Genomic DNA, 16,100 nt, shown 5'->3' on the forward strand with positions numbered 1-16,100 from the left:
ACGATCGACGCCTGCTTCGAGTATATCCAAAATCGCGCTTTTATTATAAGCAGATGTACGGGTGTTTCCTGTATCGAAGTTTTCGCTAGGACTGACGTGACGCACCATAATTTCACTTGGAATTGGAAAGTTTATGTTTTCATATCGGTGCTATTTGGAATTACACTGAAGAAAATACAGCTACTCCAATCCGATAACTCAGCTGCAATAGCATTGACCTGAAATCAGATCCGCCATTAATTTTGTTGGACTCTTTGCTCAAAATAGGTTTTAAACAGGCACTGCATCATCGTTTGCTATTCACAAAATAATGCCTTCACCAGAGAAAAAACCACTAATTGATGGTTCAAGTACATCAGTACTGGCAGGCAAACCTCAATCGACAACCTCACAGCCCTACAAAGAGTTCCATGCTCCGACTTCCGGGAAACTTGATTTCCCCTGGCAGAAGATTGGATCGTTTATTGATCCTCTGAACCCACCCAGTATCGAAGAGTTGAAGGCCATAAACATGGATTCTGGTGACTACCTCATTCAAAACTACCTAAAAGATAAATATTACTCAGACTTCTATTACAATTGTTCCTTGATAGTTGGTACCTGTTTGTTTGCGTGGCTTATAGCAAGATTAGGAGGTGGTTTATTTTCGCTTGGCTTTGTCTTGATTTGCGCCTCCGCCTCATACCGGAATGAGTTCAGACGCTTCAATAGAAACCTGAGGGATGATATGTTGAGACTCAGTGCTGCGAAGCATTTAGAGAACAAAGTTGAAACCATGGAATGGTTAAACAGTTTCCTTGCCAAATTTTGGGTAATTTATATGCCTGCCCTGAGTGAAATGGTGATTACCCAAGCAAACACTGTGCTTAAAGATGTAGCACCGCCTCCACCAATTGATAAACTGACTTTGGATGAGTTTACTCTCGGTACAAAAGCACCCAAGGTTGATAGCATCAAGTCTTTCACGAAACTTGGTAAAGATGTCTGGCAGATGGATTGGGATTTTGGTTTTACTCCCAATGATACAGATGATATGACCAAGAATGAACTCAGAAAAAAGATTGACCCGAAGGTCGCTCTTGGAGTCAGAGTTGGTAAAGGTTTCGTGGGAGCTTCTCTTCCAATCTTAGTTGAGGATATGTCGTTCAAGGGAAAAATGAGAATCACGATGAAACTGAGCAACAACATGCCACATATAAAGGTTGTGTCTATTTCGTTCCTAGAGCCCCCTTCAATTGATTATGCTTTGAAGCCTGTTGGTGGTAACACTTTTGGTATTGACATAATGTCTATGATTCCTGGGTTGTCTTCTTTTGTCAACAGCCTGATTCATGCAAATCTTGGACCTATGTTGTATGCTCCCAATTCCCTTGACATTGATGTTGAAGAAATATTCGAAGGCATGTTGCCTGAGGCTAAAGGTGTGCTTGCGGTCAACATTAGAGGTGCAGAATACTTCAAGGACTCCAATATTAGTCCATATGTCGAGTTTTCGACTGACCAAGGTGCTGTTGATCCATGCGTAACTGATATCAAAGCAAAGACCAATGCTCCTATTTTCAATGAATTGAAGTACCTTTTAGTCAACGATCTGAATCAAAAGCTCAATTTCAAGCTCTTGACATTTGATGAAGACGAGGTACAGGAGCTAGGATCATCTTCATTTGAATTGCTTGATCTTATGCAAAAGGAGGTTCGAGAGAAGGTCGAAAGCAAGTTGACTAGACAAAACAAGCGGGTTGGGAAGATCGTGTACGATCTGAAGTGGTTCCCAGTTTTGGAAGGTAAAACTTTGGATGATGGAACCAAAGAAGCTCCTCCAGAATCAGAAGTTGGTATTTTCAGGTTTGTCCTGCAATCTGCGAGAGATCTTGATACTTCCAAATCAATGCTTGGCAAGCTATCCACGTTCACCGAACTTTACTTCGGTGATGAGCTTGTCTCTACATCCAGAGTCGTCAAGAGTTCTAACGAACCGGATTTCAAGCTTGTATTCGAAAAATTGGTCCATTCTAAGTCCACTACCCCAGTTAGAATCCTAGTCAAGGACACTTCTTCTTATGGAACACCTGTCATTGGACAATACACTTCCTCTTCTTTGAATGATCTTATCTTCTGTACTCTTGAAGGGAAAGATACCATTTCTCTCACCTCTGGGAAGGGATACTTGCGGTTCAAGGCTGTTTGGAAACCATTGGCTGCTTTGGGTATGGGTGAAAAAATCACCTTCGTTCCTCCATTAGGAACTATCAGACTCAACATCAAAAAATGTGAAAACCTCAAGAACTTGGAGACCATTGGTAGCATTGATCCTTACGTTAGAGTACTTAGCGGTGGAAGGGTTGCTGCACAAACTCCAGTGGTTAAGGATGAACTCAACCCTGTGTTTGACGAAGTTATGTACATTCCTTTGATTTCCGAAAATCAGAAAATCACATTGGATTGTATGGACGTTGAGAAGTCGACTGATGACAGATTAGTTGGTTCTGCTTCAATTTCTCTGCACAAATACATTAAAAGGAACGAAAATGGAAACTATCTTGCTTACGAAGGCTCTTCAAAACTGATTTCAAAACCACTCGTGTACAAAGAGAAAGAGCAGAGGGGAACAGTTTATTACTCCATCTCGTTCTACCCAACAATCCCCGTGTACTCCCAAAAGGAATTGAAGGAGAGAAAGAAAGCGAAGGAAGTGGACAGGGAAGCTGAACTAGAAGAATTAAACGAGCAGGCAAAAATGATGGAAGACTATAAAAAACATCCTAATGAGTACGAATGGTACTCGGATAACGAAGATGAAGAAGTTGGAGTTCATAAAAAAGAAATGTCCTTCGAACAGCTGGTGTCTCACAACTCGGGTGTATTGGGTATTAACGTTATCTCTGGAAAGCTTTTTAAGCCTGACTGTTTTGTTCAGTTTCTGCTGGACGACCGTGCCTTCCCTGATTATATCACCAAAAAATCCCAAGGACGTCATTTAGGAGCCGATGCAGGCAGCGCTTTCATTAGGGATTTGCATAATGCTACCGTTTTGCTTCGTATAACCACGAAGGAGAATGTCAGAAAAAAGAATGAAGTGATTGCTCAGAAGGAATTTAAAGTTAGTGATTTACTCAACAGGGGCTTCAAAGAACCTACCGCTCTTGACATCGATGGTAATTCCATTGAAGCCCAGTTTGAATATATACCTACCGCAATTCCGCCTGGAGTGTCCGAATCTATGGATGATACTGGACTTCTGAGTTTGAACATCGTCCGTGCTGTCGGATTGATGGCAGCAGACAGAAACGGAAAGTCTGATCCATTTGTCACTATAACTGTGAATGGTATTCAAGTTTACAAAACCGAAAAGGTCAAAAAGACTTTGAACCCAGTTTTTAACGAGCAAGTCACTATTCCTGTCAAGTCTAGAAGCAGGACTGAAGTCAAAACTGTCGTTTATGACTGGGACGTTGCTGGAGAAAATGATTTGCTCGGCTCGGCTCCTATTGACCTTACTAAACTCAAGCCAAAAGAAAAAGTGCCGTTTGAAGTTCGTCTGGATACCCAAGGATCCGTTTTCTTCGAAGGCTACTTTGAACCTAAGTACATGAGACCTGAGCTTTCTGAGTCTGGAGAGCTTGCAGGCCTTGCTGGTGTTCCATTGAAACTAGTCGGAAGCGCAGCTGGTTTAGTTGGTAGCGCAGGAGCAGGCGCTGTGGGTGCTGGCATGGGCGCCATGGGCGCAGGTGTTGGTGCTGTCGGGGCCGGAGTTGCAGGTGTTGGCTCCGTTGGCGGAGGATTGATGAGAAAGTTTGGAGGGAAAAAGAAATCATCAATGGACTTAAACAGGAACGGCGATGGACAACAGTCCCCAAACCAGATCAATGATACACAATCTATTCAGTCCATTAAAACAGGATCACAAGCTTCCTCCCCATTCAAAGCCAGCCATCAAAGACAAAACTCGGACATGACATCATTCACTTCGACCACGTTGGGTAGCAATACACTTCCCGGCAGAGTTACGATTGTGGGGCTGAGTGGTGCCAGTGAAAAGGATCAATTGCAGGTCAAAGTGTCGCTGGTATCTTCTTCGAAAAACCGTGAGATTTACAAAACCAAGTCTCAAAAAGCGGACCCTACTGGACTTATTTCTTGGAGAGAGTCAGTACCATTCAAAGCCCCACCAGATGCAAAACTTCTATTTCAGGTTAGAACTCATCACACCTTTGGTAAATCCACAGACTATGGAGAAGCCCAGTTGGCACTTGAAGAAGTAGTGGGCAATCCGAGCGATTTCAATCTCCCTGTGGCAAATGGTGAGCTAGTGGTCAACTTTAGCTATGGTTCCAGCAACTAGAGCAATCGATCATTCTTTTTTTTGTGTAATAGCGGAGTGTAATCAGTCAATTCCTGTCGTACCAATACACCATGCGAGTCGTGGCAATATTATTATTATGATAGCTCACTTGTCGGATTGTGGTTTGACTGCAACTCTGCTATTCACTTTCTCCTCGTCCAGAGATTTCCTGGGCTTAATAATATTGCAACCAGGACGAGGATCGTGGGGCCGTGCTATTTTGCCAGCATTGTCATCATGATGCTTGAAGTAGATATAATTATGTAGAGCCATGTATTAAAGCTTAAGGTGCTGAATCTGAGTCCCCTTCCTCTACAAACTCCCTCATTTATACAGATAGTTTCTACTTAATATATAAGATCAGTTAAAAAAAAAGTGGTTCGATCAATCTTGGTGCATCTAGTTTATTATATCGGCGAATTTATTCGCCGGAATCTTATTGTCGGGAACACAATTTTGGTTATATTTTACTAGTGCATTTATCATGTCTATTTAATGCTTAATCGATCTCAAATACCTCGGTTTCAGGCACTTTCTGATTTTTAGTCGGCCAACCCAGCACGTAGAGCAAGCGACGGATTACTTTCGGCCCAGATAGGCTGTTTTCGTCACAACAGCATTGAATGATGAAGTGTTTTGGGCACAATAATTTTCTGAACTGAATTCGAAACATGTTCAGCTCTTCCGCGGTCACCTCAATCCTAGCAAAATCGTCATCTTTGCATCTCGCACAATCGTACAAGATATTATCGTAGTTTTCTTTATGTTCGTCCTCCTTCTCGTCCTCACCGATCAGCTCGAGGCTGGATGCGTACTTGCGCAAAGCTTTTAGTGACGGGTGCCCAACAAGAGTCGAGCAAGGATCACCTGACGATGGTGACCCAAAGATGGTCAATTTCTCGATTTGCTTTTTAGGAGTCCGTTTGAAAAGTTTGGATTTCTTTCGCTTTTTGATATTTAACGATGGTGTAAGGTCCACCGTGAAAGACACGTTCAGTGATTCGTTGTTATCCAAACCTTCCTCCTCAAAATCTTCCTCAGAGATTGTGAAATCTGAATCCCCAAGTTCCACATATTCGACGTCTTCGGCCTGATGTGATGAATCAAAAATGTTGTCTTGGTCGCTCAGCGACGTGTTTGTGTTGTATGAGAGCCTATTTTTGCGTTCGAGCATTTCAGAGAACGAACTCCGGCGTCCAAAGGGTCCTTCCAAATCGTCCAGATTAATATGCGTCGAATTATACGTTTGCGGCCTGATAGGTAAAGCAGAAGCGCTTCTGATCACTTTCCTCAAGGTCTTTTTCGCGTTCAAGATATTGATCTCATCCGAGTATTCATAATCCAACTGATCTTTGTAAATCGCAACGCCATCAGCTTCTTCTCGAGGTATATGCTGAAGCAAAAAACCGATGTATGAGTGGAGTTTTTCATTTTGCAGTTCCAGAGATTTTATCTGGAAGCTCATTTTTGTAAGCTCTTGTGAATACTTCCTCTCTATGCTGTCTCGTTCGATATTGTTAAGGATGTTCAAGCTCGTTTGTCGACTACTCCTTCTTGAGCCAGCGACTGTATTTATGCCCAATTCCTGAAGTTCCTCAGCTAATGTGGCTTTAAGATCGTCCGTGATTATATCTGAAGCTTCGTTCATTCGGATATCGGACGTGGAGTCCATGCTCAATTCAGCCAGTAATTCAGCGTATTCATCCTTGAGCTTTTCGTATCTTTCTTCGAGCTCACTAAATCTCACCTTGAACATTTCAAGCTCCTCGATGATCAAAATCTTTGAATGCGCTTCTAGTTGGTTCTCTTTTTCCAAGATTGTGATTTTTTTGGTCAGCCTATCCACTTCTAATTTACTTCGTGAGAGATCATCAACATGGAGCGATATGTTATCTGTCTGTATCTGCTCAAGTGACTTGTTATTTTGTAGTAGGTTATGCAATGTCTGATTCAGCTGGTCGATTTTTTTTTCCAACTTCTCTCGTGTTTCTGTCCAATTTAAGTATTCTTTATCATGTAGTTCCCTCTCTTGTTTGAGTTCGTTCGTGATCGTTTTGTTATCCATCGAAAGCTCATGGATTTTACGTAAGTGAAGGTCTAGTTGCTTCTCCTTGTCCATTAATTCGCTTTCCGCTCGTTCCAGATGACGAATGAGGTCGTTGATGCGTATGATGGAATCTCCATACAAACGTTCCAGTCTTCTATAATCATTGGTATTCATTGCAACTCCGGACTTCGAGCCTTCAGCATGAGAATTATCTAGTATATTTCCGAGATCTTTTAGCGGTGATTTATTCTTTTGTGAAGCGCCTTCTTCCATTTGGCTGTAAATGCTCATGGATATATTTTCGTAGTCTGATGACTCCATTCTTTATCACACGGGCATCTATCACAATAAATAAGATGTATACAACTGAAATTCCTTCCGGTTTCCGACCGATCTATAGATGTTCAACTCGATGAATGATTGACCCTGCTCTAGCCCGTTTTCGAAGGACCGTATAAAAATGTTTTTGTTTATGTTTTTCTCAATAAAATATTTAGTAGGTGCAAGGAGTCCACGCCAATTTACACTTTAATAATTCTATAGATGCGGATCTCAGGAGTACTTTCAGGATACCAAATTCCACCAAAACTCAAGGGCTCCATAATTGTCCATTCCCACACCTTATCCTGAACTCCGAGATTGAGTAGATTTTCCCATTCCTTTAAAGTGGTCTCGTTCCTGACAGTGGCTGCAATGTATGCATTTCGCACTAACGTGGAGCCATGATTGTTTTGAGTCATTGATTCATATATTAGGCCGACAAGATCATCTAAAATACTGCTATCGTATGTGACATCTGCAGCTACTATGGTATCAATATTCGGATCAGGAAGCTCATCTTCGCCCCAGCATAGTTTAGATATTGAAATTTTGGGCGATTCTACCGGTATATCATTCAATTGCAAGTTGGATGGTAGGTTTTCTATCAACTGGGAGTCGCCGTCTGTTATGCATATTTTTTTCACTGTTGGATGATATTTATAGAGGGCCATGCTTACCAGCCCTGTTCCGCAGCCAAGTTCCAAAACTGTCGCACCCTTGAGGTCACAGTAGTCAGTATTCAGCAGGTACTCCGTCAGATAGAGGGACGCCTCCCATGTGCGCAATCCCGTAGTCCCCAAACCTGATATCACATTCGGTGCTTCTCGAACTTTTAGGTTCATATCTTTATTGCCTGGTTTAGACAATACGCAGTAGGATATCACTTCAGTTTGAGTCGGATTCAGCGGAGCTGCTTGAAGAAGATCGCTCAGTTTTTCATACATGTCATCGTTGATTTCTTCGCCGTTTTCTTCTAGGAATAGAATGAGTTTCTCTAGGACCCTCTTGCAATAGTATGCATTTTCGGGCTCGATCTCCTTCAAAACTTTCAAAATCAGATCTTGATCTAGATTTCGAACAAGCTCAATCTTTGTAACCGGCACTCGTTGACGTAATTGTCGCGCTATTCTCTCCATTGATTTACAAGCTAAAATTTTAACACTGCCTTGAGTTTTTTATCTTATACATTCAGTGTACCAAAGACTCTGAGTCTCTTGACTCCACCGTCGGGGATCATGGTTAGCTTCACGTGTGTGACTGGCTGGCTTGACTTAGATTCATATTCATGTTCTCTGTCCGGCCCCGTCTTAGTCTTTTCGACAAGGTATGTCCATTTAGGGTCGTCCACAGCTGGAGAGTAATCCTCAGTATTGATGCCTTCAATTGTAATGAACTGAGGGAAATTACCTCTGTAATGAGCTGTATCAACGATCAGTTTAGCAACGTTAGTTTTGAACCCAAGCTTAATAATCGCCCAATCGGTATGACCGGCAGTCCGCGATCTCTTGGTTTCCCAACCGTCCGACATATCATGACCACGACCTGGAAGGAGCAAGTTATCAGCAGAACCGAAATGCTGGTCTGAAAATGCAACACACACGCCTCCGTTATTTGCACTGGCTGTGTCAAGTATGCTATTGATATCTTGTGGTATTACAGGATAGACTGTTCCGTAAAGTCTAAATCTTGCAATTCCTCCATCAGGATACATCCTCAATCTCACATGTGTGTACTTTTTAGGCGTGATTTCCTTGCGTTTGAAGAAATGCCTTTGAGAGGGACCGCATTCCACTTTCTCAATGACTTCGTCCCATTGAATGCCGTCGATGTTTGAGTCGTCTGTCAGAGTTGCGGCTTCGACAGAAATAAAAGGAGCATGATTACCATTGAAAAATGCAGTATCGATCTCGCAACCGATTAAAGCTGCCGACGAAACACCCATTTTTATAATCACCCAGTCAGCCTCCTCTGGGTTGTGTCTTCTGGTTTCCCAGCCATCATACCAGGCACCAGCATATGTAAATTTAGTAGCATCTCTGATAGGTGCTTTAGGTTTAATTAGATTCTCTGCGGCTGCGAACCACTCGTCAGAACATCCCAACACTTTCCCTCCAAGCTTTTCACCAATGACGTCAGTATATCTCTGAACGACTTCGCTTTGAAACTCTGACTCGCTTAGAACACGGACCATTGCGAAGAATTGTTGAAGATGATTGAATTTATGTATTTAAGCAAATCGCTCAGCACTTTCGGAATTCTCCGAGGCTTTTGATATTTACACGAGATATACCAACATAGGTAAACCTGTAGATAATAAATTTAACGGAGAACCGGGGCCAATCAAGAGTTCCAGCCGTCCAATTGAAAGCCGTATTCACTAATCTGCGGAATTTCAAACAAATTTGGGCTTGAATGAAGATTGCGTTCAATGAACTTCATGTAACCATCTTTTCTTAGTAACATGATAGTCTGCGTTCTAGTGCCATAGTAATCGGACCCCGTGTCCGACTTCACCGGCGGTATAAATACACTTTTTGGGAACATATCGAATGCCTGGGAGAATGTGAGACCCTGCCATTGGCTTGACTCAGGGGTTGGGGTGGAAAGCACTGTGAACAGATTTTGAACTAGTAACTCCTCTGACCAGTCCTGTGCCACTGAGGACTTAATAGTTCTCTCGAGCACATTTGTACCAATGCGTACTTTGGGCCATGGTTTCTCAAATTCAGAGTTTGACAGTCCCACGGTGGCCCGTCCCTTGAGAACGGTATTCTTTTTGCTTGATCTATTCGAAAGTATGTGTAGAGGTTCAATTCCCTCAGAATTGCCTCTTCTTCTTTTTAGCTCTCCGTATAGCAGTGAGAATCCTCCAACATGCTGAAAATTTTGAGTTTGTTCCCCGACTACTTTTTCCCATATATCAGAGGGCTGTTTTGATTCGAGAAACATCACCGGTATAAGTCCCCTCGAGATTTCTCCAACGGGATCTCCCGTGTATGGTTCTCGGAAATTCACCAGCACAGCAACTTTTCCAGCCTTGTTTACCCCTATCCAAGTCCCATGCTCTTCTCGAGCAAGATCTGCAGGTCGTAATTGTGTCTGTGACTCATCTCTGAACGAGGCCAATTCTGTTTTACGGCTGAAATATTCGTCTCGATTGGAGAGTAATATAAATGGATAGTCGGGATGCAAAGACGACGTTAGTAAAATGCACATCTAAAGAGGAACTACTAAGATGCGAAAAAAAAGTTCCACTTTTTTAAATCGCTAAGCCTGTACTTCAAGTGTGTCTCAACCGCTGTACTCGGCGAGTTCAACTGCGTTGAAGTTTTGACACTATAGGTGCTTCGGTAAAGTGTATTTCTCCAGTTCCAAAAATCTGGGCTTAACTCAAATAGTCATTAGTCTCTCGGCTTATCTAAAGAGTCATAAAGATAAGGGACCAAGTCTAGTATAAAATACGCTAAGCTCAGCCAAAAAAGTAAAAAAAAAGTTACTCTCTGATGCTGGGGCACCAAATTAGATCCCATTTTGTTCTTGATAAAGACAAACTTTTTGTGAATCATGGGTCCTACGGTTCAGTTCCGAAAGCTGTTTGGTCCAAATATCAAGAAATGATGCTCAAAGACTTATCATTCCCGGATGAATTCACTATCAAAGAGCAGCAGGACTTGATGATAAGATCTTTAAAAGTCTTAGGTGAATTTGTGAACACAAGTTTCGAGAACTTGGCGCTTGTTTCCAATGCCACCTCGGGCATTACTGTTGTTCTTAGGTCCCTTGACCTCAAAAAAGAAGACAAGTTCCTGATCCCGTCGACGATATATGCGGCCTGCGCGAACAACATTGACTATTTGTCAAAGCGAATTGGGTTCAGCGTGACAGTTTTAACTCTTGAGTACCCTCTTGAAGATGATGAAGTTATCAGATTATATGAGGACGAGCTCAAAAGTGGTGAATATAAATATTGTTTCTTTGATGCAGTTACTTCGATGCCGGGAGTCAGAGTCCCCTATGAAAAGTTGGTGCAGCTTTCTAGAAAATATGGGGCATTGAGCATTGTTGACGGAGCGCATTCAATTGGCCTTATCGAGCTAGATTTGGATGCCGTGAAGCCTGATTTTTATACGTCGAATCTCCACAAATGGCTGTTCTTGCCTCGAGGAGCAGCATTCTTGTATGTCGACCCTAAACATCAAGACTCCATTCAGCCTTTGCCTATTAGTCATACTTATAAGGATTCCAAATTTTACCAGAGATTCCTGTTCACTGCAAGCAATAACTATACGTCTTTCTTCTGTCTGGATGAAGCACTCAAATTCAGGCAGGAGATATGTGGTGGGGAGAAAAACATTCAGAACTACTGTTTCGGCTTGGCAAGGCAGGTGCTCAACACACTGGGTGGCCAGGACAAATTTGAAAATTCAACAGAAAGTCTAACCACAGCAATGGTAAATGTGAAGGTGGATGTATCCAGCGAACTATTGCAACATATTAAAGACCACTTTCTTGAGTTCAAGGAATTTACTGCTAATGGAATGTTCGCGAAAGATAGCTTTGTACCAGTAGCATATACAGCAACATCGCTGTTTGTTAGGTACAGCTGCCAAGTTTACAACGAGCTAGAGGACTACAAAACTGCACATTCGAAATTTCTTGAAGTGTTAAAATCCTATGAACAAACAGTGTTCACCAAATGATTCGCTGTGGGTCTGGCAGATCGTCCCACTCAAATACGTAATTAAAATAGATCTGGAATAGAGACCTTGACCACCAGTAATTCCATAAACATTCTAGTCCCAATCGTAACTGAGAGTGGTCTGCCACTGGCCGCACTTGCAGTCTCCAGTACACTAATGGTAAAATAAAATACCGCGGCTCAAATAATGGAGATGGAGCGACAGTCAGGATGACACATGTCACAAATGCGATAAATAGCACTTTCGAATGGTTTTTGGTGAAGAGTTTGTACACGGTATAGGCAGAATAGTGGTAAACGGGAAGAAGTAAAAATTTGGAGTACCAAGTCTTGAAGATAACCCTTCTCATGATATAGAATGTATAGTGTCTGTTATCGGCGAGAATGAATGGGTGCAAAAAAGTGAAGTTTTGCACAATGTAAAACATAATGAAGATCCAGAAGCCGTTGAGTACCAAGTATTTTCTGGCGAGCAGTGTCTCAAAGTAACCTCTAATAAATGCCGGACTGAGCCACAATGGAGCGGAAAAGCTGGTGATGAACGTAAAGCAATAAAACACCTGAGCTAAGTGAGGAACAATAACATGGTTTTCCTTGTCCCCCATAGTTATGCCTCCGTTACTGATAACAAAATTTATGAATGCGATAAGAACCATTGCGAAAGGACAAACGATCCTCCAACTTGCAAATGCCTTGCGGACAAAGACAGCAACATCGTATTGCGCAATATCACGATAGTTGTCCTTTGCCAACTTGTCCACGATAACGGCTAATGCAAAGGCTAGCCAGACGATGTTGGTTTGTCGGAACAGGAGACTGATTGAGCCCAACAAACAGGATAATGTGGCTGATATCAAAGTGGGTTTCCAACAGACTGCAGCGACATATGACTGAACGATGAGTAGCGTGGACCAAACGTCGGTGTAAAAAAGAGTATAATAAATTGTCAGCAATGGAGAGGAAAATAGAGAAACAGCCGAAAGACCAGAGTTGTGATGTTTCTTGACAACCAACGTGGTAATGATAAGGAGCACGCCGCCAATAAAATTGAGCAATCTTAAATTGGCAATGGAGAGTTCCAATCCCGTGAGTTTAAGCCACCAAAGTGCAAGATAGTATAGACCCGGGGGCGTGGTGATCTTCGAATCCCATGAATCAAAATTTCCATTCCAATACTCCTTTACTTGGTTCACGTGAAAGATTTCATCGATGAAAGTATAATTGACCAATTCGTTTGCCTGGTCAAAATATGGTTTGAAAATAGAGACACTAATTGCTGCCAAAGCAACTTCAGGTACAATGTCCATTTAAATTGAAATCTATTTTATTTTTGTCTTTTTAGGCTTTGAAAATAAATTTAAGTACATTATTTGACGTAATGGTATTAAAAACACAATGTTGTTATTCCTGTCCTTCTTCATACTAAGCGTTGTCGGGTATCCAGAGTTGCAATCTAATGGTACTGCGGCTGTGCGGGCAATTGCTATGAGAACACAAAGGGATGTGATGAGAAATAACAGTATTATAGACACTGCTGTTTATGGCATCGATCTTAACAGAGTTGTCTTCGATCAATTTGGATACAATTCTTCATCGCTTTCTGTTTTTCAAGATATATTATACACTGGAGTACAAGCTCTGGTCTTAAATCTTTATTACAACGAAGATCTCAAGGATTGGGGGTTGTGCGATCTGAGCTCCAATAAAACAAATTTGGGTTGCCAAGACCCAAGCACTTTCAATATTTCAACTGTGGTTGCATCATTAAATACTGCTTTGGCGAAGACAGATACCGGAGTCAACAAAAACATATTCTTCTTACTCTTTAACCTCTTTTCTACTTTCAATAAGGACTCCAAGTTTCGCACGGGAATTGGAGTACTGTCGTCCTCGATAGCAGGACTCTCATATGCTAGCAGCCCTGTTCGTTTGGGAGAGCCAGACACTGTTAACCTCAATAACTTTCTCTTTGGGGGCAAAAACAGAGCCATACCAGTGATATTGTCCAACAATCTCTATATCAACACGTCTTACAATCTAAGCCCTGATCTGAATACCCTTTATCAAGCAAACACGACTATTCCCATCACGTATAGTCCGAATGACAATCTGACATGTTCAGCACCAAAATCGTTCCAATTTGCGTACGACACCCCAGCGAATCCTTATGATAATAACTCATTCCACGATGCGCTTGTCTGTGGTTATTCACCAATTATCAGTCAGAGCAACCAAGATTTATCTCAGATTTCAAAACTGCTACCGTACAGTCTGTGGTCTTGGGATGCATTTCAGCCAAATCTCACAATATCCAGGTCGCTGAAAAGAAAGAACGATTCCTCGGAAGCTAAGAAAGATGATTATTTGAACAGATGTGGCATAATCACTCCCACAGGATGGAAGGCCACGTCCTGCCACTTAGATTTTCATGTGGCGTGCGCAGACAGGTCAAATTCTACGAAAATAAAGCTGACATCCGACGAGTTCACGTATTTTGAAGCTGGTGCGGCATGTTTACAACTTGATGGAGACTATGTTTTTACTGTGCCTTCTTCACCGTTGGAGCAGCGCACCCTTCTTAATCTGTTGGGGGGCAAGAAATCAGCTTGGATCGACATGAACTCGCTCTCGAGCTCAAACTGCTGGGTCAATGGAGGACCTAATGCTGTCTGTCCATACCAGCCTCTCGTTTCCAAGACCATTTTCAAGGAGATGATAAGTCTTGCATCTGCAATTGCTCTTGTTCTTTTATTGCTTCTTCTCATTGTTCAAATGGACAGACTACCAGTACATCGCAATAGAAGCCATTGGCGTCGACTGCTCAAACATAAATTACAAAACGAATTTGAAGGGATTCCTTCATGAGTTTTGAATGTTAATTGTGTTGGCTACCTAATTATACAATTGAAATGTTGCAGCAGCTAATTATGATCGACCGTTCATCTTATAATCTCAAAACTGCTATCAACTCCTTCCTCCAACTCGATGAGCTCGCTGCCAAAAAGTCCGCTATCGTATTCACCATTGGTCAAATCATATTTTGAGTTCCAGATGGAATATATCCGGACAGATTGGTCGCTGATCGCGGTGCAAATTGACTTCGAGTCATGGGAAGAGACCGCGCTCAATACCCTAATGTTTGATGTCGATGCCAATTTGACTTGCAACTTCATTGATGGATACGAATAAACAGATATTAAAACCGGTTTTTCTGTGTTATCACCAAATCCAAAGGTTGCAAGTATCTCCTTCCTCGATTTCGACCAAATCAAAGACGTAACTTGTCCCTTCGTCTGGATTTTGTCGAGTAAAGTGCCTGTGTTTGTGTGCCAGAATCTAATGTTCCGATCTTTGGATCCTCCTCCAGTTGCTAGTAAATGTGGCATCCATGGACAATATGCGATAGCCTTGACAGCAGCTTGATGAGGGAGACAGGATTTCAAGATTGGTTTGTGCAAATCGCTGATGTCCCAGATGGTACAGCAATTGTCATTTCCACCAACCGTTACTTGGCGCCTGTCCGGACTTATGTCGATACCACAGATTTGCTGTTCATTGCATTTGAAAGAGCACCCAATAGTGAGTCGATATTGAGGTGAATTCTGCCCATTTTCTACCTCAATCAACTCGTACAGTGTGACTTCTCCCAGATCATCCCCTGCAAAAAATGAATTGGCGTCCTTGATCCAACAAATACAGCAAATCCCAGTGCTGGGCCTAAGAATTGAAGTTGTGTTGATGGTTCTTGAGTTTTCGGAATATATGATAATTCGGCCCGTTTTGGTACCAACAGCCAGGATATCATTGTAACTATATGAAACGCATGAAATAACCTCTTCTATTGTCTGCAGTGGTGTTGTTCCGGTTTTGTTGCTCCAGGTGTAAACCACAGTTCCCAAGCCTACAGCGATGCGATCACTTTTCCTGCCCCAAGAAACTACATTGGCATAGAAATCGTTCCTCAGTCCTGGAGCATCCAAAACCTTGAATTTGACCTCCGTTTTGATTTTCTCTTTTGATGTATTGCTCAAGCTGGGAGGACTTGCAATCGTGCTACCGCCGATGTCCGATTGAGATGGCTGTTTATTCTCAGTCATGTCTCCAATGGCTTTCTTTCTCAAATTAGACACTCTGGACGGTCTAAAATTCAGGATCCGCGACTTTATACGAAACCCCAAAGCTTTCGCAACACTTACTTTATGGATACTAGCGTCTTCTCTCTGAAATGGCTCTGACTCTGATCTGTCGTTGACAGAGAGATCGTCAAATCGTCTTGCGATTTCGTCTTCTGTTAAGTTACCAGTTTGCCTTGTGGACGACTCTTGATTGGATCTTAGAAGAAAGTTATCATCACGAATCAGAAATGGGTTCTCGAAGAACCCGTTTTCGCCAGTTATTGGACTTCTTATCTCATTTTGCTTATTGTGGAATCCCGAAGATTTGGTTATAAAGCTTCGATAGTACCCTTGATTTCCATTATCTTCTAGCGTTGAAATGAACCTGTCGGTGATATTATCGTAGTTTAGGTCATTTCTGGATGTGTAGTTATGGTTCCTAAAAGATTTTTGAGACCCATACTTGCTCGTCTGTTTTAAGCTCATAATCTGGCGGTCTTTGGGATACTGACAATAGGAGAGAAACAAAGCAACTGAGGAAGCTGTAATTAGCAAAGTGTAGTGATATATCTATAA

The 16,100-nt window shown here is 42.1% G+C and overlaps 9 protein-coding genes across 9 annotated transcripts; 3 read left to right on the forward strand and 6 right to left on the reverse strand.

The window, feature by feature from the left end:
* Nucleotides 1–310: 310 nt before the first annotated feature.
* On the forward strand, nt 311–4,342 carry HPODL_04752 (uncharacterized protein; the record flags this gene model as incomplete). The annotated part of the gene is made up of 1 exon (XM_014081099.1): nt 311–4,342. The coding sequence occupies one exon, from the start codon at nt 311–313 to the stop codon at nt 4,340–4,342; it is 4,032 nt and encodes a 1,343-aa protein (XP_013936574.1).
* Nucleotides 4,343–4,841: 499 nt separating this feature from the next.
* HPODL_04753 (uncharacterized protein) lies at nt 4,842–6,710 on the reverse strand (the record flags this gene model as incomplete). Its single annotated transcript, XM_014081100.1, has 1 exon — nt 4,842–6,710. The coding sequence occupies one exon, from the start codon at nt 6,708–6,710 to the stop codon at nt 4,842–4,844; it is 1,869 nt and encodes a 622-aa protein (XP_013936575.1).
* Nucleotides 6,711–6,910: 200 nt separating this feature from the next.
* HPODL_04754 (uncharacterized protein) lies at nt 6,911–7,846 on the reverse strand (the record flags this gene model as incomplete). Its single annotated transcript, XM_014081101.1, has 1 exon — nt 6,911–7,846. The coding sequence occupies one exon, from the start codon at nt 7,844–7,846 to the stop codon at nt 6,911–6,913; it is 936 nt and encodes a 311-aa protein (XP_013936576.1).
* Nucleotides 7,847–7,890: 44 nt separating this feature from the next.
* Nucleotides 7,891–8,901, reverse strand: HPODL_04755 (Allantoicase; the record flags this gene model as incomplete). Its single annotated transcript, XM_014081102.1, has 1 exon — nt 7,891–8,901. One exon carries the CDS (start codon nt 8,899–8,901, stop codon nt 7,891–7,893), a length of 1,011 nt encoding a protein of 336 aa, XP_013936577.1.
* Nucleotides 8,902–9,050: 149 nt separating this feature from the next.
* On the reverse strand, nt 9,051–9,926 carry HPODL_04756 (uncharacterized protein; the record flags this gene model as incomplete). Its single annotated transcript, XM_014081103.1, has 1 exon — nt 9,051–9,926. The coding sequence occupies one exon, from the start codon at nt 9,924–9,926 to the stop codon at nt 9,051–9,053; it is 876 nt and encodes a 291-aa protein (XP_013936578.1).
* A 287-nt stretch (nt 9,927–10,213) lies between these two features.
* Nucleotides 10,214–11,410, forward strand: HPODL_04757 (uncharacterized protein; the record flags this gene model as incomplete). Its single annotated transcript, XM_014081104.1, has 1 exon — nt 10,214–11,410. The coding sequence occupies one exon, from the start codon at nt 10,214–10,216 to the stop codon at nt 11,408–11,410; it is 1,197 nt and encodes a 398-aa protein (XP_013936579.1).
* HPODL_04758 (putative membrane protein) lies at nt 11,400–12,716 on the reverse strand (the record flags this gene model as incomplete). Its single annotated transcript, XM_014081105.1, has 1 exon — nt 11,400–12,716. One exon carries the CDS (start codon nt 12,714–12,716, stop codon nt 11,400–11,402), a length of 1,317 nt encoding a protein of 438 aa, XP_013936580.1.
* An 88-nt stretch (nt 12,717–12,804) lies between these two features.
* HPODL_04759 (uncharacterized protein) lies at nt 12,805–14,274 on the forward strand (the record flags this gene model as incomplete). The annotated part of the gene is made up of 1 exon (XM_014081106.1): nt 12,805–14,274. One exon carries the CDS (start codon nt 12,805–12,807, stop codon nt 14,272–14,274), a length of 1,470 nt encoding a protein of 489 aa, XP_013936581.1.
* A 74-nt stretch (nt 14,275–14,348) lies between these two features.
* On the reverse strand, nt 14,349–16,010 carry HPODL_04760 (Meiosis-specific APC/C activator protein AMA1; the record flags this gene model as incomplete). Its single annotated transcript, XM_014081107.1, has 1 exon — nt 14,349–16,010. One exon carries the CDS (start codon nt 16,008–16,010, stop codon nt 14,349–14,351), a length of 1,662 nt encoding a protein of 553 aa, XP_013936582.1.
* Between the last annotated feature and the right edge of the window lie 90 nt (nt 16,011–16,100).

Source organism: Ogataea parapolymorpha, chromosome II (assembly GCF_000187245.1).
Source record: "Ogataea parapolymorpha DL-1 chromosome II, whole genome shotgun sequence".
In the NCBI taxonomy this organism is placed as follows: Eukaryota; Fungi; Ascomycota; class Pichiomycetes; order Pichiales; family Pichiaceae; genus Ogataea; species Ogataea parapolymorpha.